At 37.2% G+C, this 20,851-nt stretch overlaps 2 protein-coding genes across 2 annotated transcripts; one reads left to right on the top strand and one right to left on the bottom strand.

Annotated features, from left to right (window-relative positions):
- Nucleotides 1-596: 596 nt before the first annotated feature.
- LOC108999364 (CASP-like protein 1C3) lies at nt 597-1,993 on the bottom strand. Its single transcript, XM_018976259.2, has 3 exons — nt 1,646-1,993; nt 1,470-1,572; nt 597-1,025 (listed from the first exon to the last, which is right to left on the bottom strand). The coding sequence occupies exons 1-3, from the start codon at nt 1,819-1,821 to the stop codon at nt 801-803; spliced, it is 504 nt and encodes a 167-aa protein (XP_018831804.1). The 5' UTR covers nt 1,822-1,993; the 3' UTR covers nt 597-800.
- Nucleotides 1,994-16,449: 14,456 nt separating this feature from the next.
- On the top strand, nt 16,450-18,889 carry LOC108999653 (GPI-anchored protein LLG1-like). The gene is made up of 3 exons (XM_018976562.2): nt 16,450-16,872; nt 16,989-17,045; nt 18,103-18,889. The coding sequence occupies exons 1-3, from the start codon at nt 16,785-16,787 to the stop codon at nt 18,459-18,461; spliced, it is 504 nt and encodes a 167-aa protein (XP_018832107.2). The 5' UTR covers nt 16,450-16,784; the 3' UTR covers nt 18,462-18,889.
- The last annotated feature ends 1,962 nt before the right edge of the window (nt 18,890-20,851 follow it).

Genomic DNA, 20,851 nt, shown 5'->3' with positions numbered 1-20,851 from the left:
CTTTTCTTAATTTATTTTGTTTACTTAAAGGCTGAAAAGAGAGATCTACAGTTCTCTAGCACTTCTAGTGAGGTATGAGCAGCATAAGATGCTTCCTAAGCCGATCATTGGGAAGATAGTGGCAGATCACTGGATCAGATCATTCAGATCTAACTTTTATGGCTGATTTCAAAGTCTATCAGAGTATATCTAAACTGTAATTTGTCATTTTCACATCTATATTTATATTTTCATTGTTATTTCCTTTTGTTTAGTTAAAAAATAATAAAAAAAAGATCATCTCTTGGACGTTTTGTCCGTAGAGGTTAACTCCTCTCCTCCCATGAAGGGTGGGGTATGAGTCTCTCTTTTAGGCAGAATGTTGTCTCTTAAACGATTTGTTTGTAGAGAGCTACAACAGTAGTTAAGACCATACTAATTACAAAGGAATTTGTATACTGGTGGAATTCCAAATGCAATAGTTGGCTTGTGATTTAGGAGTTTCCTTGTATGTATCCGATCATGGATATAACTTTTCTATGATGAATTAATGAAATCAATTTTCCGAAAAAAAAAAAAAAACAAAAGAGGGAGAGAGAGAGACTAAAGTAGATTAATTTGCCCGTTATAACTCAAAACATACTGATCCATAAAGTCAGTTGAGAGAATGATGTAAAAAACAAATAATTGCAGTTCTAATAGTGTCCCGTACAATCATTTAACAGAACAGTTGTCACCAAAAGCACATGTTTAACGTTATATATAATGCTTTATGCCCTCCCTGCCTACTGAGAAAGATTTAGAACAAGCTGGGTGGAAACTCACTGGACTTTGGGACCCAAGACATTGTGGATGGAATAGAGAAGAAGCAACAGATAAATAATGGCTCCAATGAAGCCAGCAATAAGAGCTCCTTTTACTTGGTCACAGTACTTGTGAACTTGGTCACAAATGGGCAGCCAACCTGCAGAAGAATTTCCTTTCTTACCCACCTGAGCTATTGCCAAGGCTGCTGAAATGCTTGAAGTCAGCAACATGGTGAAAACCTGGTCCAAACAATTAATGCATCTGTTATATTATATATATATAGGACCATAGGTACGTCAGTTTATGTTGACAGGCTAAATCTATGAGGTTCTAAGATAGAGTGTTATGTCAGATTGAAGAGGGCATTACCGGTACTGTGAAATAAAAGAGCAATGTTAAAAATTCAGGACCACTTTTGCTCACTGCAAATGTTACTGTTATCTGCCTTTTCATATCTGTACTTGAACAAGAACATATGCCCAGAAAAGAATCCATCTGGTTTAAGTTCTTTAAGAATATAAATGAAAATCCAAAAAGCAGGCGTAAATACACATTTTGATCAGTAGTTACCACTATTTCTTAAAGATTTGTTATGCTTGAGAGCCATTTTTGTTGTACCTCAATGGGATATGAGATTACCCAAAGCAATTGCAGGGTATAAGAAAGGCTTTGTAAACAATTACCACATCCAGGGCAATGACCAATCGCCAGAGCGGACCCTTCGAAGGAAGAAAAAGAACCAAAAACCCATATACACTAGCAACAGCTTCCGCGATCACAAAATACCTATGACAAGCTTTAAATAATCAATAGAAAGAAGAAGGAGAAGATAACTCTGCAAGTATTTAAAGACACTTACTTGAAAGCTGGCGTGTTGTCGTACTTTGCCTCGAAGGATAGAGCAAAGAAACTAGCTTTTTCATGGCTAGTGGCCATGACAATTGCGGCTGAAAGAGTGGCACCAAGCGCCAATAGCCGTACCAGAAGGAGGCATAGCCACTCTGTCTTTGCCATGGATGATAGCTTAATGTGCATAAGGAAATGGGATTCCAAGGTTGAGATTTAATGTATGGAAATGTTACCTAATACCTAGGAGGGGTGGAAAGGCCTAAAATAAAAGGACCCCATACTCGAGAGTAGGAAGGCAGATGAGGGGTGGTGGACTTGTATTCATACTTTTCTGTGCCTTGTTAGTTGAAATTCTCAACTGTCACCACCATTGTCCAGTCATAGGTTTTCTAATTTTTCTTCAACGTAGACTTTTATAAGGTATGAAAGGCGTGGCGTTTCCCATTTTGTACGTTAGTCTTCCTTGATATTAAGGTTAATGAGATAATTATAGTTAGCATCAAGAGTAGGCAAATCTAATGTGTTTGTGGGTTAACAATTTGATACCTACCACCTACCCAAGTGTACCTTAAGCCTCGTTTGGATAGTCATATGAGATGAGATGAATTAAAAAAATTTATGAATAATAGTGAAATAGTTTGAATTATGTTTTTTGTTGGGTTTTCAGAAATAAGAAAAAAAATTAAAAAAAATATTATAAAGTTAAAATATTGTTAGAATATAATTTTTATTTTAGAATTTGAAAATGTTGAATCATTATTTTTTTATATATAGAAGTTTAGAAAAGTTGTAATGATTAGATCATGAAAAAGTATGAGAGAGTTGAAAAATGTTTGTATTTTAATAGTGTTTGGATGTTGAGTTCAGATAAGATGAGAGTGCTTATTAAACGGGAGCTTAGTCTTTTATTCTATGCAATTTTATATGATGAGCAAGTAAAAGTAATGCATATCAGGAGCTACAAACCAAATTCAAAGGTGAGCATGAAATTGACGTTTTTGTATGTTTTGAATGCCTTCCATGATCGAGCATCTTTGAGGTGCCAAATTATAACCTTCATAGACAAAGCGATCAATGATTTCTTAAGATCTTAGAGATATTAGGGAGTTGCAACAAACAGGAAAGTAGAAAAATTAAAGAGATTCAAACCCTCGAAATAAAAATAAGAAATTATATGGATGGTATAGTATTATTTTGGACAGTTGTGAAGACATCGATTTGTATGATCAAATTTTTCATGCCCAAGCTTTTAGCTTTTTTAACTACCAACAGAGTCGCTTTCGCTTCTCCAAAACTAGGATTGTCATGTGGGTTCTTGTAGGCCCACGCATGGAGGGTGTCTATCATAGTGACAAATTCTTGGTGAAATACACAACAATAAAATTAAAATAACAATAAAAATTAAGATTGAAATCAAACTAGTTTAAATTGAGATATGGAAATCTTACTCCCTATAAGGAGGAGATTCAAGTCCTCAAAGGTAAACAAAGTTTCCTATGAACTAGTGTAGCAGACCTCCTGTTCTTGACTTGTCTCTTCTATAATACAACAACCTAATTGATTTTTATATAGTTTGAACTAATTATGCACAAGTGGTTGAGCAAAAAGCTCCTGAAGGGAGTAAAATATCTCTGACCCAGATAAACTAAGTCCAGCCCATCAAATGACCCTTATTAGAAGACAATAAAAGGGAAGATGAAGAACAAATAAAGAGGAGATAACGAGTGGACAAGAAAAAAGAAGATTTCAGAGGGAAAAGAATGAGGTGACGGAAAGGAAAAGAAAAGAGAGAAAAATGAGAAAAACAAGTTAGGCACGCAAGCGATGAGTGAAATAAATCTACCATTCCTCATCACTCCTAAGGCCAAGATAAAAAGGGATAAGTGACTCACTAAAAAATGAGTAGCACAAAGGCTATCCTAAGTGCAGAGGATGTCGCGTAATAATTAGGAATAAATTCCTAAATCGCCTCCTCAGGAAAAGTTACTTAAAATTAAACTCGTTTAAAATGGTGAAAATATTCACAAAGAGAAAATAAAAATGATAGTATGTGCAAAGGATGGAAAAGTGCAACAAGAGTGAAAATGTCACTAGTCATGGACTAGATTCATATTTTTAAATTTGTTAGTGTCGAAATGAAATGTAAAAAAAACTAACAAATTGAAATTAACAATAAAAAAAAATCAACTAAACTAAACAATCTTAATTAATCTAGAAATTAAACAATAAAACAAAAATTATTTAAGTCCTCATTAAGCTTTAATCGATCTAATATGCAATGGAACTGAGAGATTAATAAAACTAATTTAAGAATTAAACTAGATTAGAAAGTAATTGACAAAATACAAACTGAAAATTGAAAAGATCCAAAATCAAGATTCTAAGGTTCATCCTTATATTCAAATCACAAATTCTCAAAATTAATCCATAGAAATTGTAATCACTGTTAAATGAAAACTTAAAGAAGCGAGAAAAATAAATAATACAAAGTAAATAAATAACAAATAAAATGCCCAAAAGTCTAATCCAAATATTTCAAAAATAAATCACTAACTTTAAACTAAAATTAAATAAATAGTAGAGAGTGAAAATAACAAGTCAAATGAATGGAGATGGAGGTGGTAGGCAATGGAGGAGGCGGCTGGAGCGGCAATTGGACACTGGAAGAGTTCTTCAAATGTGCGGCGCTGCTCTCAAAAAGTCTCCAATTTCGTACTAATGATATACTTAAATAGGGTATGAAAGAAACCCTAATGTCTTCATATTCTCGCACACAAAATCGCTTAAATTTTATGACTAAACTTGGAAGCCACGTACGTGCTTTAGGAGTTCAAATTTGAAAATTCTTATTAGAGACAACTTTGTAGCCCTTTAAGATATATTTCCAATGCATCAAGAATTGTATCAATTCAATATTTGAGCGGAAAGTTATGATTAAAATACTAAAGTGTATCCATTCTATCTCCTAACACATTTTGGACTTTGATCCGAATTACTCTCAAACCCCATCAGTATTCTTATTTGAAGAGTCTTACAGTCGTTGAAAGTTCTTAGATTGTTCCAACGTCTTGCCCACTTGAAAATCTTTTGAATTTGAAATTAGAAATAAAATAAAATAAGAATAATAGAATATCAAAAATATGTTGTACATGTGAATGAACATTGTCCAATTAAATCACAAGTTTTTACTAACACCCCGTATTTTAGTGTATTTTTAATGAAGGAATTATTTTTATTTATTCAAAAATTTCTTCTCTTCTTTTAAATTGTTGGATTTTTAGTTGGGTTATTTTTATGATTTGTAGTTTACGAAAATTATTTTGAAGTGCTTTCTCTAAATTAATTATTGTTATGCGTTTAAATTTTTTCTCAAATTAAATTAACTTATTGTTGGGTTTAATTATTTATTTTTATTTTAATCATTACGTTTGAATTATTTTATTTCACTTGCTGTTTTAAAATCGTTTCCGTTGGATCATTTTTGTGACCCAAGATGTGAGAATTGGACCTCATTTCTTTCCCTACATTTTCTCTTTCCTCTTTTCTTTTTCTTCTTTTCTTCTTTTCCTTTCTTTCTTTTTTCTTTCTCCCTGGCTCTTCCGCGCGCACGTCTCTCCCTCTCTTTTCCCGTGCGTCACCCCTCTGCCCCAGCCCGCTGGCGTTGACCGACACCGCCCCTCCCATCAGCTCCCCTACTGGCCGATGACCTCACCCTCCGATTTCCAGCTCCTCTCGCGCCGCCGTTAGCCACCATGAGCTTCTCCAAGCCGCGGGACTCCTTGCGCCGCTGCGCCGCTGTCGCACCACCATTGGCCACCATTTCTTGACCACTTCATTCTCGACCTCCTAGCAACCCATTGGACCCAACCCCACCTCCGATCCGTCATCGGTGAAGCACATTCATCAACATCTCCGATTTGGATATTTTTGGTCTTCATCCACCCATTGCGCGGCCACCCACTGCCAACCACCACCACCACTAGCTTCACCGACATTCCTAGGCCCTACCCTATCAATCTCGGGTCTTCGTTTACACCCGTTCAAAAGTGGGTCTTTGAGACCCACGGCCACAGTGCATTTAGCATTGTTTTGTTACTGCGTTGCCGCTTCTTGCACCTCCGTAATCCTTCGGAAATCATTATATAGCACTGTAAGTATTTCTCCAAAGAACTTTCGTGATTTAAATGTATTTTTGCACTAACTCATTTTACTGTATTTGGTTGAACATGCAGGACTGAGTCCGAAGAGTACGGGGGTCGGATGGATTGGTGATTGGAGTTGTTTGTGTGATTGATTGGGTTGGTAATTGTTGGTTTGGATATTGTGTTGTTCATGTACATTGCATTTTGCACGCATGATCATGTTTGTAAAGGGAAACTGGGTTTTCGTGTATTGCATTCATGTTCATGTTTATTGAAACTGGGTTTCATGTGTGAGAATGTTTTTGAGTGCGTGTGTATCACGACCCCAAGCCGAGATGGGGCATTATCTCGGTGGAGCTCCTCTGGTTACTCGGGAGCGGAATATATTGAGTAACGTCCCCTGAATTGTCACTGGGCGACAATGGGATCGGACGAGATGGTCTCGTGCCGACTCCGTGGTCCTTCTGCTGGCGGGGACTAGAGGATGTCTGGCCATGAATGCGCTGGGTGCGGAACTGGGCATCGCTACGAAGCCAGGACATGCGGATGGTCCTAGGGGAGACCATGGTGCATATGGTAATAATGGATTAATGAACTATTTTCTGGAAAAATAGTATGTGTTGGATTTCTGTGTAAATTATTTTCTAGGAAAAATGTTTTACGGATGTTTTGGGCCAAATGAGATTTTGGCGTGTGTTGGAAAATAATCATTTCGAGAAAAATGATGTTTTGAGGAAAATGCATATTTCATCATATGCATGCATGTTGGTTGCATTAATGCATTTTCATTACGTGGTTACTTGGGTTATACTTACTTGCGGTACCATTTTGTGGTAACGCAGATTTTGATGCAGATGAGGAGAATGAGGGCGAGCCTGAGGACGGCTCCGCCCGAAGAGTGATCTGGGATCACTTGCTTAGTTATTTTATTTTACTGTATTGTATTTTAATTTTGAATGACTGTATAACTACTTTTTAAACCTTACTGATGTTTAGATTGTATTTAAATTTTGGTACTTAGTTGACTAATCCGCTGCATTATTTTGTACATCGTTGCTTGTTCACACACACTTGGCACTTTCGTTAGGATGCGTGACCGTGGTGTCATCATCCTGGTGTCTCGATTCTCGTTTTTCCTTACATGGGGGTCGGGGGCGCCACAATAAAATTAAGCATAAATCATGCTATTATCCAATTTAAATCACAACTTAGATTTATTCATCTTAACCATTTTTTTTTTATCTAAAACCAATAATGATGTAATGAAATAAATAAATATATTTTTTTCTAAATGTATAAAATATGCAATAATTCAGCTCAATCAATAAGACCGAATGAGAAATGGGACTTCTTTTTTAGCTTCTTCAAACCGGGAGACGAGAGCTCCAGAGACAAGCTCTTCTCCAGAAAAATAACTCTCAAACCTCTATTGTATAGAGAGAAATGAGAGATCATGAGAGACTAAAAATTATTTATATTATAGTGGATTTACCCTCCAAACGATGATGTAGGCCCAATGCCGAATTATGTAAATCTGTGTCTCCATCTCATTTATTTTTCTAGCATTTATTTCCAATTCATTGCTACGGACATACGTATGCACTCCATACAGCCACTCTGGATTGCCATTGAGGGCTCCAAACCACGTCGATCTTGGCCCAAACCCCCCACCGTGAGCTGAGAATGACTCTTTCTCCCCTTCAAACCTGTTGTGCAATTTTTTACATTAACATTTAGAGTCGTTTGTGGGCCTGACGTTCTTTTCGACGGCCACCACATGGGTCATTGGCGTCTTATGCCGCCTCCATAGTGGTTGACCACCCCCCCTCCCCCCCGGGATTGCACGTGGTCGAGATTGGAGTCGACCTCCGCCATGTGACCACATGCACACGATTGCATGTGGTCGTGACTACTCAACCTCAGCCACGACCACGGCTATCTTTGACGGGGTGGTCCTTAACTAGCCCCCTTATGAAGGTAGCCTCTGCCATGCGACCACTTGCATGGGATTGCATGTGGTCGTGACCACTTTTTCCGGCCCAGCCGTGGCCCAACAAGGGCACTGGAGACCACCATGTGGACTGTCAGTGTCATCTATTTTCAACGGGGTGGTCCTCGGCCACCCCCCATGGAGGCAACCTCCGCCATGCAACCACATGCACAGGATTGCACGTGGTCGAGACCACTTGGCACACCAGGGGCGCCAGCGGCTACTGTGTGTACCGCAGACATCATCTGGCCCCGCTGAGGTGTTCCCGCAATCGGAGACTGCATCGCAGGCAACTGGTGCACACTGTCGTTGATATGAACCCGCGGGAATGGAATCCCTTGAACCCACAATCAATTTGAAAACTCCCCAAGAAAGCCAAAATCAAGTCAATGGATGGAGAACCTAAATCCGTTGAGAACTCGTTTCAAGAGAACCTAGATTATATTAAAATCTAGAACCATTGAAGAACCTGTCTCAAGAACCCAGATTACAAAGAAGGAACGCCACAAATGTTGTGATTTGCTTTTGAATTTATCAAAAGTTCTAACAAGAACAAGAGGAGTAAAACTCAGCTCACAATAAATAAATTCATCAAAGTTCATAAAATTCTTAACATGAGGCAATAAAGAGTATTTAAAGCAAAACCAAATCAAACCCTAGCCAAAATAAAGCCCCTTTTACCCATGCCCCTGGATGAACAGTGTCGCGGCTACAATGTCACCGCTACAGTAACGCTACAGTGACCTCTTGAAATCCTAGATCCTAAAAAGTAACTTTCCAAATAAGCCATTGGCCAAAATACAAAGTCTTCCCAAAAACCCTAGTTCATAAGAAATAATAACTTTCCCAAACATGCCCTTGAATGAGTGCCCCCTTAAATCTTTCTCATAATAAATCTAATTATTCTAAACTAATTAAATAAGTTCTTTAATGAATTAAACAAGTTGAAAACCTTCAAGTGTCCAAAGCCTTTAAGTCATGTTGTTGCCCTCTTCCATAACTTGTATCAAATGAATCAAAATAAGATTTTCATCATTCAAGCCCATCTTGAATGTTGGGCTTTTGCTAGACTCGTCCCAAGTAGATTGTATCGCCTCATTAATCTTCTTGGCTCTTGATCTTGTAATTGTCTCATCTGAAACTTGCAAAAAATCTTTAAGACTAAGCCCAATTTAGTTCCCATCAGTCGTGCACCTAGAGGAGCCCTTCCCATGGCATATGTGGGCCGGCAAGGCCACCAACGACCATCACTAGCCCCGTCGATGATCTCTGTCGCCGATGGGGCATCCTTGAGGCCACTCAGCCACCCCTCGCTCAACCATGCACATGAGCAACCATCCCACTATGCACGAAGGCAGGCAACTGTGCCCGGCCTGAGCTTGCTTGGCCAAGTCTCCTCAGCCATCAAAGAGCTACCTTGCTTGGCTTGCAGACCACATGCTTGGCCTGAGCACTTGCCTGGTCTCAGCCACCAACTCTCGCTTAGCATGAGCCACTAGCTGCCCACTTGAAGGGTGGTGCCAAGAAGGTCATCGTTTATGCTCCAAGCAAAGACACACCTAGCTACTCAGCCACAAGCGGCACGCCCAAAATGTTCTTGCCACCTTTCTCGCAACACTAGTCCCTCGGTCACAGGCAGCCTTTCTTGCCCATAGTGATGGTCAACGGCCACACAGCTCCTCAACAACATTGCTCAAACACACAGTCCCCCAACTACAGGTTTCTCGGCTCCTTTACTCAACCATGGGTTCCACGGCCTCAAGGAGCCTTACACTGCCGCATGAAGTCACATGGCCATAGGAAGATGCCCAACCAATGAGACTTGCTGAGCCACACGTTGGCAACGGTCGGTCTACCCACGTGGTCAAAGCTCATCTCCTTAGCGAATTATTTGTTGCTCCACATATTTGTGAAAAAATATTTGCACTCTTTAGATAATGCGTCAGTCATCAGAAGCCACGATTAAAAAATAAATAAAAAATCAGCAACGAACAATCTTAGTCAAGTGGAAATTGGAAACAACGGCTTCATCACTATGTTATTGTCTCTTTCACAGTTTGCTATTTAGGTTTGGTTTTTATTAATCAATTTGGTTTTTGGAGACTTTTCCCGAAAAAAAAAAAGACAAAGAAAAAACTCCTCGAAGTTTCACGAGAATCCTAGTGACAGCACATCTCAGGAATATACTTTGCTGGAAATCACCAGCTTGACGCGAGACACCGACTACTCAGCCCCACTTTAGCACCACTCAGACTTCTTGAATTTGTCTTCATCTAAATAAATTACTCGGTATCGCGAGCACCCCAGAACTTCATGATTTCCAAAACATGGTTGCTCACATTGACGGGCCCAGCGCGCCTCAAACCTTCACCACGCTCTAGTAAAGCGATCCAGGTTTGCAAATCTCACATGTGTGATTTGGGTTATTTATGCTAACCGATTTAGCTTGTTTAGCACGAAAGCCAAGTCACTGGACTCACTGCGAACCAACAGGCAGGGCAAGTCCCTTTACTGCCCGACATCTCTCTCGCACATAAAATCCGAGTCAATGAACTTGCACTTGGACAACAATATCAGCACAACATCTTCTCTAGCAAACGCCTGCCATAACCACCACCACCGGGTTACCTTCAGGAATGTGCCTTCGAGTTCCACAACCGCCTTGCACGGGTTAATTTTAGGAACGAGTTGACGGGTTCAACAACTGTCTAAGATGGAACCAGGGGGTCGACGGACTCCCTAACCACTTAGTGCGGGTTACTACAAATAAACCCTATCATCAATACCAAAATGAAAATGCTAACAACAATTCACATCAAGGGAAAAAAATCTGCTAACACCATAAAAAACAAAAACAATCAGTAGAATATGCACTCTTTGCTAACGACAGAACGATCTCATGCAATCTATCAAGCAAACGTCCATACAAGCAAACTCAAAACTGGTCTCTAGACTCACCTCGAACTACGGGCGGCGACAGTCCCTTGACTGCCTGACTCTCCCACCCAAGCCAAGCTCTGCATTCTCAACTAATGCGGTCAAGCACATCTCTTGCCTATCCCACTAAACCGAGCTTTGTGCTTGCACCTAGTGCGGTCGACCACATCTCCCTCCCAAGCCAAGCCCCGTGCTCACAACTAATGCGGTCAAGTACATCTCCCACCTAAGCCTAGCTGTGTGCTCCCACCTAGTGTAGTTGAGCACATCTCCAGCCCAAGTCAAGCTTTGCGTTCGTAACTAATCCGGTCAAGTACATCTCCTACACAAGCTGAGCTTCATGCTCGCTCTGTGCTGTCTAGTATATCTCCTGCCCAAGCGTAGTTTCGCGCTCGCAACTAACGCAGTTGAACACATCTCCCCTACCTCACCAAGTTGAACTCTGCGCTCGCACCTAGTGTGGTCAAATACATCTCCCGCCTAAGCCAAGCTATACGCTCGTACTTAGCATTGTTGAGCACATCTCTCGCCTGATTCTCCAAGCCGACCTCCATGCTCGCACTTAGCGCGGTCGAGTATATCTCCTGCCTAGCTTCGCGCTCAAAAATATTTATCACTTAACGCAAGTAAAACAGAAACGGGGGACCCGCTCCTAGAATTTATTTTTCTAGTGTTTTATGCAGGCTATCTCTGTTGCAATTTAACTTAAACATTCTCAATGTTTTCTTTTAGAGCAAATTGAACTTAAGAATCGCAAGCAAGTGAAAGGGGTACAATATTCTTCGGCCTAGATAAATCAAGCCCAGCCCATCAAAGAACCTCTATTAGAAAAAAATTGAAGGAGAGAGGAAGTCAGAAAGGAGAGAGGGCCCCCATTAGAAGAAAAATATGAGACAATGAGGGGACAAGGAAAAAGAAGATGCTAGAGGGAAAAGAAGGAGGTGACACAAAAGAAAATGGAGAAAGAGGGAAAAAACAATTCAGGTATGCAAGCAATGAGTGAAATAAAGCTGTAATTCATCATCACTCCCAATGCCAGTATAAAAAGGGATAAGACTGAACAAGAAAGGAAACTTATTCTTCAGCTTCTTCAAACCAGGCGACGAGAGCTCTAGAGATAGGCCCTTCTCTAGAAAATAATTCTTCAACCTCCATTATATAAAGAGAAATGAGAGATAATGAGAGACTAAAAAACACTCATATTATAGTGGATTTGCCCTCCAAATGATCCGTAGACGTAGGCCCAGTATCAAATCACGTAAATCTGTATTTTCATCTCATTTATTCTCCCTGGATTTATTTCCTATTAATTACTATAGATGTATGTACGGACACTGTACAATTGCTCCAGACTGCCATCGAGGCTCCAAACTATGCCAAACAAGGCCTGAATCCCTACAGTAGGCTGGGAATGACTAAATCTCTCATTTCTGCCTATTGTATGATTTTTTACATTAATAGCTTCAATAGCAAATACACATCTCTCTTGCCTTAGAAATTAAGGGTGTTCAACCGGTCCTTTTTTTTTTCCAGATCCAGTCCGAAACCCAGAAATCCGGGTGCATCCGGGCGGTTATCCGCCAGGATTACACCCAAGAGGTTAAAATATTCCGGATCTGGTTATGTGACCCGGTTATCCGTAACCGGGTCCTTTAAAAAGAAAAAACCGCATCTCTTTCGTTCTCGAATCCGCTTCTCCTCATTCTTGAATCCGTTTCTCTCTCGCTTAGGTTTGCAGCTTTCTCGTCTTCTCCAAGCTTCGAAATGAGAAGCGTCGCGCATCTGGGTGAGACACGCGGAGGCTACCATCAAAGGCTCTCTCTCTCGAAGCTCTTAAGGTACATTTCTTTATACTTAGGGTTTTCTGCCTTTTTCTTTCATTTTGTTGAGGTTGTGTGGTTTTGTTTTGATTCGGGATGACTATCCTCGTTCAGCATCTTGAGTTTGGTAATTTTTTTCCGCTTCAGAGCTCTTTCCAGCGACTCCTGCTTCATAGCTTCTCTCCTTGGCAGTAATTTCCCGCGTTCGCAGCTCCTGCTTTAGAGCTTCTCTCCAGATCTGATCCCAGCAACAGGGTCACATCCCAAACCCTACCACTCAATCTCTATTCCTTTTTGCTCACTTTCTTTGGCTTTCAATCGCAATATTTTTTTTTTGGTTAGATCTAATTTCTTCTTTTCTTAACTATTGTAGTGTGTGATCAGAAATTTTTCTTGCTTTGATTTGGTTGGTGTTGCTTCACTGTGGAATAAAAATGATAGAGGATCTGATTTTATTATGGGATTTATAATAATTTTTTACTTATTTACTAAACCTCAATCACCCTGCCCCCTACGTTGGAAATGGAATAGTTTACCTTACCGGTAATGCCTTCGCTGTGAAACTTAAACCTTGCTTTGAGCTAAATTCGTTTATGTTATTTGGGTTAGGAAGGAAGAATGAGCTATTTCTGTTGTTTTAGATGAATAAGCTATTTTGGTTTCTGTTATTTTGCTATGGATGAATGAGCTATTTGTATTGAGCCACGAATTTCAGGGTTGAGCCTTGAGCAGTTTCTTTAGCCTTGCTTTGAAATAGAAACCTACTCATTTTTCCTTTCTCTGCTTCTCATCAAGAAATGGTGTTAGTTTGAACCAAAAGGCTAATCCTAAATGGCAATGAGTTACAGGTTTCTCTTGTGACACTTCCATCCCTGGCCATTTTCTTTGTTATGGATTGAGCTTGTTTCCTCTATTTTCAGTGCTTGTAAGCGTTAATACAATATTCTACTTGAAAAGTACCAAGAGGGTGCTTGGATTATGACCAATTGCTGAATATTGCAGGGTTGTTCATGACCCTAACACTTGTTGCTCACCCCCACCATCAAAGCTAGCTGTTTGTTTACCATTATATATCAACTGGTGAGTAATTATCAATTATTCATATGTTCTGTTAATTTGTTTGATTTGATACATGACATTGAAAGTTTAGAAACAAAGTCTCAAGAAACTCTTAGTACAGGCAATACATTATCATAAATTTCATTAGATTCTGATAAATTCAAAACCCACAAGAGTTTGCCCTTCATGGCGTGAAACATGTTCCTGGAATTGATTTGAGAAACAAGTTATGTTCATCACAATGTTGGGGCATAATTAAAGAAATATCTATCTATTAGGCCTACTTAAGAATAAAAGTAGAAAAGAGAACTCACGGTTAAAATGATATATTTAATTACCCAAAAGCAAAGCCAATTACAACACCAATGTAGGCTTTATCTGAAGTTAGTTCCACCTAAAGTTCCCCATACTGCAATTGGCAAGAACATTATTTATTCAATATTTCACAGGAAGCATTTGAACTGAAATTTGCAGTAACTTTGTGAACATTGGTTTTCTGTGTGTCATCAGTGCATTGTGAACATTTGAACTGAAATTTACAGTAACTTTGTACAGGTTATATTGGATCGGAGTTGCTGCTATTCTACTTGAAAAGTACCAAGAGGGTGCTTGGATAATGACCAATTGCTGAATATTGCAGGGTTGTTCATGGCCTTGCAGCCCCATATTGCACCATTTGTCTTTGCAAGAGAATATGTCTTTGCAAGGGAATATGGGTTGCATTTGGTCTATTTTGTAAATTTATTTCTTTTGTTCTTTGTAAATTTATATTTTAGTTTAATTAGTTGTGATGTATTATTATTTCTTTTATTTTTTGTAAATTTACGTCTTGCATTGTGATGTAACAACAATATTATTTATTTTATATTTTTATTTATTTTGCTTGTTTATTTATTATCAGAATTTAAAAAAAAACTAAGTGCTATAAAAATATTTTTTTAAGTTTTAAAGTCTTTTTAAAAAAAAATTAAAATTAAAACCGGATTAAATCCGGTTATAACCCGGATCTGGATTAAATCCGGATATCCGGTTACAATCCGGATATCCAGATTGAATCCGGTTATCCGCCAGGATTAATCCGGGCGGATAACCACATGGATTTTAGCATCCGGATCTGGATGAACACCCCTATTAGAAATGATCAAAGAGTTCCCCACACTTCGCTTTTTTTCTTTTTTTATAAAACTTCTCTCTCATACGTAAAAATAGGCAGGCTATCACACTGATTCACACATCTATATTCAGAAAAACCAAGAAGCTTATTAAGAGTAATAAAATATGACCTCATAGACACTTGGTGAAAAAATGTAAACGTTGGATAATAAAGGGATTTGGCTCATACGTAATGAATGGAGTAAATAATATGAATTAACTATATAGTAGACGTTTAAAACAAAAGAAATGACAATTGGAAATGAATAGAATTAAAGCAGCTACCATCAATGTTGATTAGGAAAGGAAAAAAAAAAAAAAACTGAATCAATTTTAATATGCACTCAATGACCAACAATTAATCCAAGGTAATGCTCAATCTTAATGATCATTAAATGAATTTCAAATTCTACTATTATTAGACATTAAAAAAAAAAGATTACAATATCCTATTTATTAAAAAATTCTAAAACAAATTGAACTAGTTTATAAAAATCTACATTGAAATAGTTTACAATAATGCTTAAGACACGAGGAACTTGCACGGGAGAAAAACAGGAGGCCAATTTTTTTTTTAAATTTAAATTTTAAATTTCATAAATTTCAATATATTAATAACTGACACATGAAGAAATAAGTTTTTACGGTTAACATTTTTCTTGTTTTAAATGACATTGATCCAAGTCAGAGTATCTAGGATGTCTTGGTTGTGGACCGAGAAATTCTATTTGCAGTTCCTACTTGGAGATTGTATGTATAAACTTTTTATTAAATGGAAAAAAATATCATTTTAGGAGGGACAGTTTTGTAATTTTAAAAAATTTTAAAAATAAAATTATCTAAACTTACATTACAGCCCTCACTCTGTACGTAGCATTGTTCTTGCGGACCACTTTGTTCCTTGAGAACTATGCCATGACCATAGCAATTGCAATTGCAGCAAACAAACGAAAAGAGTGAAATTCGTTGGCTTGGGTTTAAGAAGAAATTTACAGTATCCAACACTCAATTGGGTTTGCAGTGTTGATGGGCCGAATACAGTTCTCCCCATAGCACCTATGCAAAATGACATTTTAAGAAAACATGAGCTGTTAAATATGGATCGAGTCGGATCATTTTGGGTCATTTTTTAGGCTCATGTTAAGATTATTTTAAATAATAATTTCAATTAAATTTATATGTAAATAATAAAATTAAGATGTTTAAGTGAATTTTGTGTAACAATATAAATCTTCATTAAAATATGCTGAAATAAGTTGAGATATATTGAACTTTTTATAAAAAGTTAAAAAAAATAACCAGTCTCATTAATAATTGATTTATTGTTGTAATCATGAAATACTTATTTTATTTATATATTTTAATAATAAAACACAAATAGTACGAGTAAATTCTCCCAATGCATTAAAAAATTAGTTTCACACATTTTTTGTTCCCAAATTTATTTAATTAGAATTTTCTAAAAATTATAAAATATTATCAAATTCTTTTTAAATTTATTAAATTCAAAATTTTCCGATTAAATTGAAAATTTGAAATTATTGATAATTGAAAATTTCCCGAAAGTATAAATTTTTTTTTCTAAACATTTTTTTAAAACTTCTTAAACATTATATAAAAATAAAAAAAAATTATAAATCCATTAAAAAACAATTCCTTAACTATTAAATAAAATTAAAAATGAAAAAGCTGAAAAAAGTCGTAACTTCCCTTCGGCAGTAGGGTTTTCCAATTATTGATAATCGGAGGTCGAGCTTGTTCGTACGGCTTGGCACTGGGCAGCGCACATCAACGGTTTTTGGAGCTTGTTTGCAGGACTTGGGTAGTGCGCATCAATGATTTTTACACACCGCAATATTCTGCAACTTTTTCTCTCCTCCCTTTCTCCCTCCGCGTCTTCCTCTGTCTCTCTCTCTCTCTCTCTCTCCAACAATTGCCACCCACAAAAGCAAAACCGCTAAAAGAAAAAACTTTCTCACCAACTGTACGTAGGGAGGCGGAGATTGAGGCCTCCACAGACCGCTCTCCAAAGAAACCATTAGCAAAAACATGGCTTCTTTGAATCATTTTCTTTGTTTCTCTCTCTTTTCCTTCTTCCTCCTGTCAAGCTTGGCCTCCTCTTCCACGTTTCTTTCCAGTATTATTCTCTTCTCTTTCATTTTCAAAAGAAATCCATCTCTTCTTTTTGAGTTATATTAGTTGTATCATTATTAATAGTGTTCTGATTTGTTTTTCTATTACTTGATGTTGCAGATGAATTACTTGAGTTTCATGGATCCACTGGCCGTGCCCTCCTTCAGACGAAAAAATGTAGTACTTTCTTTGACTATTCCTCTTTTAGTCTATTTTTTTTTCCTCCATTTATGTTGATACAATAATGCAACTGAAAAAGGTGTGCTCTACTGTTAAACCAATGCTTGGGACACAACTTTCCTGTGTTTGCATCACGGTTCATTTTATTGGTTCTAAATGACATTGGCAACATTGTTAAATAATGTCGATGATGCGAAACTTTTTTCCTTTTTATTTCCATTTCGGTTTGATTTCCTCCTTTAGAGCTAATTTAGAGTTGTTTTTTTACGATTTTATCATCATTATTGAAGATGGGAAAGAGGATGCACACGTATGGTTGCTTTCCAATTGTTTTATCCCTAAAAGTAAAAAAGCTGTGCATTCTGCAGATACGTCAAAGATATATAGTTACCACGTTCCTACGCCACGTATCTACTTTTATTTTTTATCTTTTTATTTTTTTCCTTAACAAGTATATAGTGTAAAGATAAAAAATAAAAGAATTCAATTAGGTCTTATTTATTTTCACAGATAAGATACAGATAAGATGCATGAGATGAAATGAATTGAGATAAAAGTTAAAAGTTGAATAAAATATTATTAGAATATATTTTTTTAATATTATTTTTATTTTAAAATTTGAAAAGTGGTGTGATATGTAGTTTGGGCTGCTGGGTAGCAAAAACCATTTGTTTTATCTGTGAAAAATCACCAAAATTTCAAGTTACACCTAAAAGCTAAGGTCTTTAATTTTTTCAAAAAATAAAATTCATTTTGATATTTTCTCTCCAGTAGTCTACTGAATTGGCGAAATCAATATGTCATGTTAGTTTGTCCTTTTTTAGGAAGAAGTACTTGCAATAATTTTGAGGGGGAAGAAAGGTACTTGCAACAATCTGTTCTGAACGCTTTGTATGTCTTTCATTTTGAGACTACAGAGAATGAAAAGAAAAGGAAGGAAAAACAATTGAAAGCAAATACAGTATAAATTTTGAACTTATAATGCTGTGCTAGCACGATTGATATATCTATTGAAGGGTTGTGGTATGGAGATTTTATGTTTCACCATGTGCAGCTTGCAGTGTAAACTTTGAGTCTCAGAACTATACAATCCTCACCAGCCGGTGTAAAGGACCCCAATACACACCCGAGGCTTGTTGTGGTGCTTTCAAGGACTTTGCTTGCCCTTTTGCCGATGCAATTAATGACCTGACAACCGATTGCGCTTCAACCATGTTCAGCTACATCAACCTCTATGGAAAATACCCTCCGGGCCTGTTTGCAAACCTGTGCAGGGAAGGACAGCTTGGACTTAATTGCACCAATGTAGAGGAACCCAAAGGGAAGAGCAATAGAGGTCAGATGGCTGCTACACAGTCCACTTTGGTAATGATCACAGCTTGCTTGCTAATCTTATTCTTCCATTGGTTCTGAGGGACTAAATCTGGATAACCGCTCTACCTGTATTTATTGATCTATTATCATCCATCCTAAATATATAGTTGCCTCAAATCTGGCTTCCTTGTGGGTTTTCTCCAGTTTGTAAGCCAAAGTTGGTATAGACTACCATAACCTAATTGTTTGTGCACACATAACTGTGAGCCTGTTTTGAGTGTGACATTCATAGAAGAGCTTTGAACTACTTTTGCTGGATTTCTCATCTTGTAAACGAGAGTCTACCTCGGAGACTTATATGAAGACATAATTGGTTTATTTGTTCAGAGCATTGGAAGGTTGTTTTATTAGATTTCCCGTTCTGGAATCTGGATATAAACCAGAAAATTAAGGCTCTATTTGGATTGACAGATGAGATGGTTTTAGATGAATTGAATAAAATATTATTAAAATATTATTTTGTAATATTATTATTATTTTGAGATTTGAAAAAATTAAATTATTTATTATATTTTATATAAAAATTTAAAAGAATTATAATGATGAGATGAATTGAGATTATTTCTCAATCCAAGCTGGGCCTAAATCGAGCACCAGGACTGGGTAAACTTGGTCTGGTTTGTGCAATTTAAAAGTCCTGATGTTTGAGCGCATTACATCATTATCTTTTTGGGTCAATTGACATGCGTGTGCACTTGATTACTTTTGAGTTTTGAAATGTAACCTCCAGTGGTTATCATCGATATTATATATAATTAATATTGAGTGATGTCTTTAAACAATTGGTATGGGCTCCAGAACGGAACAGTAGTATGTGACATGTCATGCATATGCACCATTAATTGAGTTGGTGCACCTGATCTTCAAAATTAATTAATGGTGCACGGCTTTCATTTAATCATATATATGCAAGAATCATGTGCTACGATTTCTGATATTTTATAGTATTCTTAAGCAAGCTGGACCACTTTTGACCGAATACTTACAGTAGTTGGCACTATTTATGAATTATTGAATCAACAATATATATATATATATATAAAAAACGTCGGGAAATTATTTCTGGGTTTGATTTGGGCGACCAAAAGATAGTTGTATGATTTGTGGCAAAGATACTTTAATTTATGCCACTCTATTTTCATTTCCACTACATTCACTAGCATTTATATCCAATCAAATAGATAAGGAAGAGTGAGAAAATGAAAGTATAAAAATTAGATCCCTGGGTGGGTCCTGCTTCTTGTGATTAAAGGTCTGAGCATTTTCTTTGCATAGTGACAGGAAAGGCATGAAAGGGAAGTGAGAGAATTCGTTCACCGAAAGAAACGAAAAAAGGCAAAAAAAGAAAATCAACATCCCAATCACATGGAAAGGTATAAGGTAGCGCTGTTTGTAGGGAAGTGTTGGTTGTGTGTGGGATATACTATTTACATAGCATGTGCAAGCAACTTGCACATTTACAACCCCAACTGGTGCTCTGCCTCTGCCTCTGCCTCTGCCTCTTCTCTGCTCTCATCCGCCATGCTTACCATGATTGGGCTCCACGCGCCGTTATATGTCCATGTCATATCGACTCATTTCTTTTATCTAATGATCTTATCTCATCTTTAATATCAGTTATTGGGTACGTTAAATGTTGGATACATGTCTTTTACATCATATTATGCGATTAAGTGTTTTGGCATTTTGGGAAGTATAGACACTGATATCCAACGCGCCGTTAATATCTCATATCTGTCTTATCACAAGGCATCTTTGGCCGAAGAGGCATCTCATCATCTCTCTTCTTTCTAGAGAACCCTATTGGACACCCGTAATTTGTTTATGGGGTAGCACTAGTCGTCGAGTTGGAGATTCTTGTTGTATCTTTGAAAAAATGATCAAAAAGACAAAGCAAAAATCTCAATCATTTGTGAATTTGATTCTGAATAATGCAATCTACCGCCAAAGACAAAACCAACACATGTAGCAATTTGAATCAGGAAATGGCACCCAGAAAATTGTAAAGGGTGATGAATTCAACCATAAGCTGTATACCATATTAAAACAATTCCCATCTGTTCTTTGTTGACATAATCTAATGAATAATGCTAGAATGTACACCGCTAAAACTATTTTCTTTGCCGACCAATCTTATTAGAAAACCCTTTTATAAAAACAATCAAACTATTAATACCATTTACTCTAATTGATATAAAAATAACATAGGTCCACAAAATGAATGAACTTGCAAATATTATTTTGTTTTGATAGCCAATCAATTTTCTCTTTCAAATTTTTGCAGTTGGGAATTAATTACGAGAAAGAGAAATTCTATACATTAGTCACTATTCAGTTTCATATTCTATATTTTTCTTTTTTAGAATATGAGATGTGAGATAGTGAATAATGATTAATGAGACGAATATTTCAAAAGAAAGGGTTACATG

The sequence above is a fragment of the Juglans regia genome, chromosome 1, assembly GCF_001411555.2.
Source record: "Juglans regia cultivar Chandler chromosome 1, Walnut 2.0, whole genome shotgun sequence".
Taxonomy (NCBI): domain Eukaryota; kingdom Viridiplantae; phylum Streptophyta; class Magnoliopsida; order Fagales; family Juglandaceae; genus Juglans; species Juglans regia.
The sequence above is the reverse complement of the archived record's forward strand: the minus strand, read 5'-3'. Positions and strand labels throughout refer to the sequence as shown.

Bases quoted from the DNA above. Each gene is read 5' to 3' on its own strand.
- LOC108999653 (XM_018976562.2), top strand. From the start codon at position 16,785: ATGGCTTCTTTGAATCATTTTCTTTGTTTCTCTCTCTTTTCCTTCTTC. The intron at 16,873-16,988 runs GTATTATTCTCT...TTGATGTTGCAG, and splicing joins CTCTTCCACGTTTCTTTCCA to ATGAATTACTTGAGTTTCAT. The intron at 17,046-18,102 runs GTAGTACTTTCT...CACCATGTGCAG, and splicing joins CCTCCTTCAGACGAAAAAAT to CTTGCAGTGTAAACTTTGAG.
- LOC108999364 (XM_018976259.2), bottom strand. From the start codon at position 1,821: ATGCACATTAAGCTATCATCCATGGCAAAGACAGAGTGGCTATGCCTC. The intron at 1,573-1,645 runs GTAAGTGTCTTT...AGCTTGTCATAG, and splicing joins GACAACACGCCAGCTTTCAA to GTATTTTGTGATCGCGGAAG. The intron at 1,026-1,469 runs GTAATTGTTTAC...TGTTTGGACCAG, and splicing joins TGGTCATTGCCCTGGATGTG to GTTTTCACCATGTTGCTGAC.